Source organism: Chlorocebus sabaeus, chromosome 4 (assembly GCF_047675955.1).
Source record: "Chlorocebus sabaeus isolate Y175 chromosome 4, mChlSab1.0.hap1, whole genome shotgun sequence".
Lineage (NCBI taxonomy): Eukaryota > Metazoa > Chordata > Mammalia > Primates > Cercopithecidae > Chlorocebus > Chlorocebus sabaeus.
In genome coordinates, this window is record NC_132907.1 from 90,708,095 (window position 1) to 90,715,567 (window position 7,473).

General features: G+C 58.7%; 1 protein-coding gene across 1 annotated transcript; it reads right to left on the reverse strand.

Moving 5' to 3' along the window:
- Positions 1 to 1,497: 1,497 nt before the first annotated feature.
- Positions 1,498 to 7,084, reverse strand: IRX1 (iroquois homeobox 1). Its single transcript, XM_007961160.2, has 4 exons — positions 6,534 to 7,084; positions 2,650 to 3,685; positions 2,227 to 2,299; positions 1,498 to 1,920 (listed from the first exon to the last, which is right to left on the reverse strand). The coding sequence occupies exons 1-4, from the start codon at positions 6,807 to 6,809 to the stop codon at positions 1,863 to 1,865; spliced, it is 1,443 nt and encodes a 480-aa protein (XP_007959351.2). The 5' UTR covers positions 6,810 to 7,084; the 3' UTR covers positions 1,498 to 1,862.
- Positions 7,085 to 7,473: the final 389 nt, after the last annotated feature.

Below are 7,473 nucleotides of genomic sequence, written 5' to 3' on the forward strand. Positions count from 1 at the left end.
CCTCGGCCCACTTGCCCCACGCGGCGCCCTTCGAGCCTCCTCTTCGCCGCTTTTCCTCCCGCCTCGGGGCCGGGAGAGGACCTTCCCCTCTACAGGGACCAGGAACCGGGTGGAGGGCTGTAGAAGGATGTGGGCGTCGGGGTCCGGTAGGAGCCGTGGACTGGCGCCTCCTAGTCTTCACGCGAGCCTCCCTCTTTCCTGGAACCTCTGAAAAGACCCCAGTGCCCCGACTTTCCCCCTAGCTTCGGCCGTGCACGGAGTCCCCACGCGCAGCACTGGCGCCAGCGGGTCTCGCTCGAGCAGGTCGGGAAGGGCGAGTCACAGGCTGGGGGTGCGAGCGAAGGATGGTCCCTCTGACCTCGGACTCGGTCCTGTCCCCACCAGACCGCTTTTCCCAGCAGCCCACATCCTCGCTGGCAGTTTTGGAAATGTTTGCTTGCTCAGTTTTCAGGCATTCAACGCAGAGTCGCCTGAGCCCTGAAGGCCCCTGCGCCTGGTCCGCAGAGCCTCCTGAAAGTGCTGGCTGCCGCGCTTGGCGCGTGTCCGGCTCCGAACCCACTGATGCTGGTGTCTCCGGATCCGCAGCGATGTCCAGGCTCCCAGGCCATTCCCCACCCGCGCGCGCCCGAGGCCAGCCCCGCCGCGAGTGTTTCCCAACGTCGCTGCTCCCAGCTGCCTCCCCGCTGCGGCCATCTAGGGGCAGTTTCCTCTGGACTCCCGCGGTGCGCGCATCTGAAGGCAAAGGACGCAGTCCGTGGAGCCCAAGTGTGAAAGGGCGTCCCTGGGAAACCAAAGCCCCCTCAACTTTCTCGCTTCCCACCGCAGCCTCAGTCCCTCGTTCACACCTCACACCGCAGAGAACCCCCGCACCGCATCCGCGCCGGCCCATCTGTGGAGTTTTAAAGGGCCTTCCAATTTCTCCCGGTGTTTGATTTAACCAAACCACTAAAAATACATGCAAAGCAATACTTCGTACTCCATTATTTTCACACTCAACCCAGAAAACGACCAGGCGCCACGATGTACCGTTGAGACAACTAGTTATAAACTGATTTCTAATCCGAAATTCTCCTCTGGGGTCGCAAATAAAAAGTATTTTTCCTCCCTTTTTACCGATGTTATAAAATCGTTTTGTAAAACTGCCTAAAATTGAACTTATTTATGTCCTGAGAAAATTATGTCTCAGAAAAATGTTTCTGAAAGCAATTGAACTGCCAGCAAGAAACTGCCTCACTGACAATATTTAAAAATTCAACAACAACCACAAACAACCAAGAGATGTTTAAAGCACCTGCCTCTTGGGTGGAAACAGCCTCTAAAAGCCCCCCATGAGAAGCCCCTCTCCCCCAGCCACAGGCCCTTGGGCCCCGCCCGGGGTATCCCCCAATTCTCTCTCTCTCCCCGTCTCTCTCTCTCTTTCTGCCACACACACACACACACACACACTCACACACACACGCTGGCCAGGCACACTGCAGCAGGAGCGGGGAGGGGGCATCATTTCATTTAGTTTATTAGACAAAAATATATGATTTAGACAAGTTCGCTGACGCGCTATTTACAATCTGAAATCACTCTATATACAGAAAAGGGGGGAAAGAGACACAAGCATGTGGGGGCATTTACCGAACCCGATAATCGCAGCCGCCGGAGCCGCCTGCAGAGGCCTGGCCGCCTGGACGCGAGCTCGGGACCGAACAAGCCCCTGTCTGCAGAAAGCGATGGATGGGAGTCCTTGACGTCGTTGTCATATTTGTCCTTTACACCAGTCTGAAATATTTGTCTTAATTCCTCCCACATTCCCTCCCTCCCCAACTCCTCCCCACTCCCCCCTCCCCGCAAAAGTAAAAGAAGACCCTTAATCAGGCGGACGGGAGGGCTGCTAGGATCCGCGGCGTTCCCTCCTGGGGGGCCAGAGAGCTGCATGGGAAACACAGCGAGACAAGAAGACAGGGGCACTGTGAGTGGGGGACGCTGCGCCGGGCGTCGCCGGCTCCAGCAGCGGAGCCCTGGGGGCGGGGTCGACAGCCAGCGCGGCTCCCGGCTCGGGAGAAACTCCAGTCTCCTTGGCTCGCCCGGCGCCCAGGGCTGGTGGGGAGCGCTCCTTCAACAAGGACTGCGCGACCCCCACCGCCACCCAGCCAGCTCCGCCCGGGTCCCGACCACTCCTCCTCCCCCTCCCCCTCCCCACCGCCTTCTCCCATAGCAAAAGCAAACAGCACTCACTTGTCGCGTACCGGCTGGAAAGGCGACTTTAACTGCTGTGCCGGCGAATCTGGCCTGGGGACGAGGTCTCTCTCTGCGAGAGATCGGAAGAGGCAAAGTTAGGACAGAGAGACGGGCGGGAGAGGGCCCAGGCCTCCTTCCCAGCAACTCCTGCCTGCTGCTCAGGCAGATTCGCCGAGAAACGTAATCCCTCATCCCACCACCACCCCTGAGCAGGCCGCCGGTAGGGCAAAGCCCTCTTGGGAGAGCCCCAGGGCCTTGTCTGGCTTTCTAAATTGAAGCAGGGATTAAGCACAGCCCCAGTGCTCAGAGGTCACTGCCTGGTACCCTCCCGGCGCATGCTGCACCCCACGCTACCACACCTAGCCAGGCCTCTGCATTCCCAGCTAGAGTACAGATGGATGCGGCCCCCTGGAGCTGTACCTGGGAGCGTGGGGCTGCTGCGGGTCGAGGCCTTGTCTCCGTTGAGCGTCCCCGGGGCAATGGCGACCGGCGGCTGAGGTGGTGGAGGTGCAGGAAGGTGAGGGCCATGGGGCGCGGCGTGGGGGGCGCCAACGCCCAGGAAGGAGCGCATGTTGAGCAGCGAACCCTGTGCGAGGAATGCGCTGTTGGTCCAGTTGGAGAACTTGCCGATGTGGCAGGTGTACAGTCCGTGGCTGGGCAGGAAGGCGGGGTGTTGCAGCGGTGCGCCGGCGGAGGGCCCGTGCGCGCCGGGGTGGCCCGCAGGCGGCGGCGGGGAAGCCTTGGGCGCGCCATCGGGGCTCGTGGCTGTCTCGGCCAGCGACCAGATCTTGGGCTTGCCGTGCGGCGCACCCTGCAGGCCGCCCGCTGCAGCGCCGGGGCTCAGCAGGCGCGTGCTGCCGGGCTCTGGGGCCTCCTTGGCCAGGCCCAAGGGCGAGTCCTGGGGCTTGAGAACGTCGGCTACTGCCAGCGGCGAGCCTTGGTCCCGAGCAAGAGCAGAAGGGGCTGCGGGTGCGTGAGGAGCCTCGGCCTTGTCCTCGTCGTCCTCGTTGCTCTGGTCTCCATCGTGCTCGTCGATCTTGTCGATGTCGATGCTTTCCAGGTCGATCTCCTCGTCGTCCTCGGCCTTCTCCGGGTCGCCCTCGGTGTCGCTGCCGAAGAGAGCTCCATCTTCCTGGTCCTTGCTGCGCGCTCCCCATGTCACCTTGTTCTCCTTCTTGAGGCGCCGGCGCGCGTTGGCGAACCAGGTGGAGACCTGCGTGAGGGTCATCTTGGTGATGATGGCCAGCATGATCTTCTCGCCCTTGGTGGGGTAGGGGTTCTTGCGGTGCTCGTTGAGCCAGGCCTTGAGCGTGCTGGTGCTCTCGCGGGTGGCGTTCTTGGGCCGCCCGGGGTCCCCGTATTGGAACTGGCCGTAGGGGTAATAAGCCGGCGCCGTGTGGGCTGCGAAGGTGGCGGGGTGCACCCCAGGGTTGTCCTTGAGTTCATACTGCGAGCCCTGCAGCCACAGGGTAGAGCCATCGAGGAGAGAGAGGAGGGAAGTGGATAGAGAGAGGGAGAGAGAGAGAAAGAGAGAGATAAGTCTCCAAGATGGGAAAGTGGGAAGTAGCCGCTCCAGTGGGCTTCAGCGCCTCCCGGGGCTCTGCTGTGCTGGGAAGATCAGGAAGGCACCCCCAGTTCACTGCTGGGGAGAAGGGGAGCCAGGACCACGAGCTGACTTCAGGAACTGCCCTTTCACCGACCGTTGAGATCTTTTTTGCCGTTCTAGAAAAGTTCCAGAAACAGTGCAATCTCCAGACAAGCACAACAGAAGCCGCGGTCCCTGCAAGTTCCCTAGGCGACCCGTGTTCCCGCCACCAACCGCTGGAGAAACCTGCATTTCCAAGTTTATCTTTCACTAGCTAGAGGGTAAAACCTTTCAACTGAGCTGATAAAGCCATTTCTCCAAACGTAAAGGGCCTGGAGCCCAAGCCTCCTCTCTGCTACCCTGAGGGGGCTCAATCAAAATAAACCATCCCCTGTTTTCTACCGGTCTAAATCCGCCAGCAATTTAAAACTAAAGCACAGCCCTCTGCCTTCCAAATTAATCTGCATATAATAGTGTACCCACAGTAAAATGTCTTTAGTGGTGTCAGGTAATTTGAAATTTTAATCCTGGCCATCATTGACAACAATAACAAAAACACCATTTTTTTTTTTTTAAATACAAAAGGAAGTCTTAGCCTGTAAAATATTAACGCAAGGGCTGGGAGTAACCGGCGGCCAGGAGGGGAACTGGTTCAGTATCCTAGGCCTCTTCTCAGTTACTTCATCTCTTAAGTTTGACTTTGATCTGGAGGGAGCAAACACAAACTGTTTGCAGGCATTTAGAGGCCGTGATTTATTTGCAATCAATATTCTTTTTATCATCAGTAGTAAAACACAGTAAGTCAAATTATCCCATCAGGTTTTTTGGTAAATAACATTTTATCTTTCTAACAACCTCATTAGGCCTCATTATTACCATAAATTGCCCAGACAGACATTCAAATACAATTTTATCTTTTGACTTCCAAACACCCAATTATAATGGCTTGGAAACCTAGGCCTAGAATCAGGGTTTGGGTTTGAGTTTACTCTCTAAGAACCAGCGGGAGAGCTGGAGGAAACACACACCTTTTGGGTGGGAATAATTTTTACATATTATCCTTCTAGAGGAGAAAAACAACTTAAAACAGCACACATCTCCCTTTCCCAGCTCTCCACAAAGGGTGCAGGTCCTCACACTGAAGCTCCCTCCCTTCCCTGCAAATACAGGCAGGGTTCCCAAATGGCACACAACTGCATTCGCAATTTCTGTAAAAAATGTTCATCCTCTATGTAAAAATGGTCGAGTTGCAATGCTAGCAAAGGGAGCTCCGGACTCCGAGAAAGTTGTGAAGACCAGAAGATTTCTTGGACTAATTAGTTTGGTGACCGAGGCCGCAGAGAAAAGGTTTCTGCGGTCAGATTTCGTTTTTACCCAGTCGTTGCAAAATAAATGTACTTTGTGCTTTTCTAATTATTTTGGTTGTAATTGTAAAGAAGACATTTCAGCCTCGTCTCCACTGGGAATTCTTTTTGAAAGGACACCTTGTAAATCTCTCAACGCGTTCCGGCCTCCCCGCTGCCGGAACAAAATGGGGGCTGATCTTTTTCCATAGTAAGAGACCTGAAAGGCAGCCGGGCCGCTTTCTTTCGAAACTACAAGAAAAGTTACAGGGAAACTCGCTCTTTGCTTGTGCACACTTGACGGGTGTTTACTCCCCGCTTCTCCTTCGGGGAGCGGGGAGATATCGGGGGTGCCTGGAAATTGCTTTATCCCGCGGGCAGCGACCCAGGAGGGGGCTGCCTCCCAGGGCCCCGCGCCCACAGCACCATTCACCAGCCGTCCGAAGTTTAAGCACCGACCTTGCAGTCAGACCAAGGAAAATGGATCATTTGGACCGGCAGACAGGCCAATGTCCCTGCGGAGAATTAAGGGTGCAGCCGCCTCCCCCCCACCCCCCATCTAACACCCACTGGGAGGGGAGACTAAGAGGACACCATTTATTTTAAACCAAAGGACACTGTTTTCTTTAAACCTCAATTATGTAACGAAGGAAGAAAAGTGCTTTTCTTTCGGTGCAAATGAAATGAAAACTTTGGCAACTTACAAAAGTAAAATCAAACACCGTTTCAGACACCAAAACATTATTGCAACTTAATTTTTGTTTAAACTCAAATTCGCACACACGCCATAGAGAGAGCTCTCCATCCCTTGGACCCTATTGTTAACATTATTTTGATTGACTCTACTAGGCTTAAAAGGGGTCTGTCTGGCAAACTCAGATGCAACTATCTCGGAGCTGCTAAAGAGGGAGAAAATCAAGTTTTCCAGACTCGGTTCGAAAACTAAAGAGACCGCGCTAGCGGGACCCGCGGCTAGGAAGGGAAGTCCTGCTAAAGTACGCCGGGCCGAGCTGCAGGAACCCCGTGGGCCTGCCCGGGCGCCCTGGCCGAGCCAGGCGAGTTTGCCCCCGACCTCCAGCGCGGGCAGCACTCCGCGGGCCTGCTTCTGCGGCCTCTCTGGACTCTCGCGACCCGCTTCCTGGCCCGGGCCTTCCGCTTTCCCAGGCCGAGATGGCCCAGCCGTCACCCGCCCGGCCTCCCCGCCCTCTTGCGTCCCCGGGGGCCGCGGCCTCGGCCGCCTGGAACCTGCCCTCGGACCTTTCTAGTTCCTCGTCCGGACCAGGTCCACCCGTCGTCTCTCCCTCCCGGGCGACCCGCCACCCTTGCCCTGGCGCGGGTGAGACAGAGGAGAAGCGCGGGAGGCCGGGCGTACTCACCATCTGCGAGAAGAGGCTGAGATCCGCGGCGTAGGGCAGGAAGGCGCTGTAGTTGGGCGCGCCCGCGTACGGCCCCGCCGCCGCGTACATGCCCAACACCGAGGTGACCGCAGCCGCGCCCGCCCCGCCGCCCAGCTCCGCGGCCCCGGGTCGACCCGACGAAGCGGCGGCCGCAGCAGCAGCGGCAGCGGCTAGCACTCCCGGGCGCTCGCCACCGTAGGCGCCGGGCCCCGCGGCGCTCAGGTACTGCGGGTAGCCCAGCTGCGGGAAGGACATGTCCGCGGACTCGGCGACCGCCGCAGCGGGCGAATATTAAAGGCGCGGAGAGGGAGACGGAGGCCGGCCGGAGGGGGATTGCAGGGGGCGCCGCGAGGGGTCTAGGGAGGAGTTGGCGGCCAGCCGGGCGCGCTCGGGCGGGCCGAGAGATGGGGGCCGGTTGCGGTTCCTCGGCCCGGTGCTCCCAGGCGCCCGGCTCCCGGCTGCGCCCGGATCCGCGATCGCGCGCCGACTGCGGCGGCCGCCCTCCGCTCAGCGGCGGGGCTTTCAGACACAATTTGAAGTTGATGCTTTGATTGGCATCCCCTTGAGCGCAGGCCCCGCCCCTTGCTCCCCTCCAGCCCCCTCCCTGCCTCCCGCCCGCCCTTGCCTGCCGCTCCCGCCCCTCCCGCGAGCACGTGGTGCCCCGCGCCGGCCGGGCCAGCTCCTCCTGCGGTGGGCGCGCGCGTCGGGGCGGCGGGGTGTGGGCCCAGAGGCTGCGGGCTCCTTCCCGACCAGCCCCCGCGGCTGTCTGACAACCTGTCGACACGGGTTTACAGCTGTCTGACACCGGGTTTGCAGTTTCGCGGTCGAGGTGTGTCCCCTTTTTAACAAAAACAATTCGGCGTCTGATTTTCTACCTTCTGGGCAGCGGGGAAGGGGCCGGCGGCCTGGGCGCGGGTGA

What these genes read in the sequence shown, in the direction of transcription:
- IRX1 (XM_007961160.2), bottom strand. Translation starts at nt 6,809, where the DNA reads ATGTCCTTCCCGCAGCTGGGCTACCCGCAGTACCTGAGCGCCGCGGGG. An exon ending in TCAGCCTCTTCTCGCAGATG is followed by an intron (nt 3,686 to 6,533) that starts GTGAGTACGCCC and finishes CTGTGGCTGCAG; the next exon opens with GGCTCGCAGTATGAACTCAA. An exon ending in CAGCAGCCCCACGCTCCCAG is followed by an intron (nt 2,300 to 2,649) that starts GTACAGCTCCAG and finishes GATCTCTCGCAG; the next exon opens with AGAGAGACCTCGTCCCCAGG.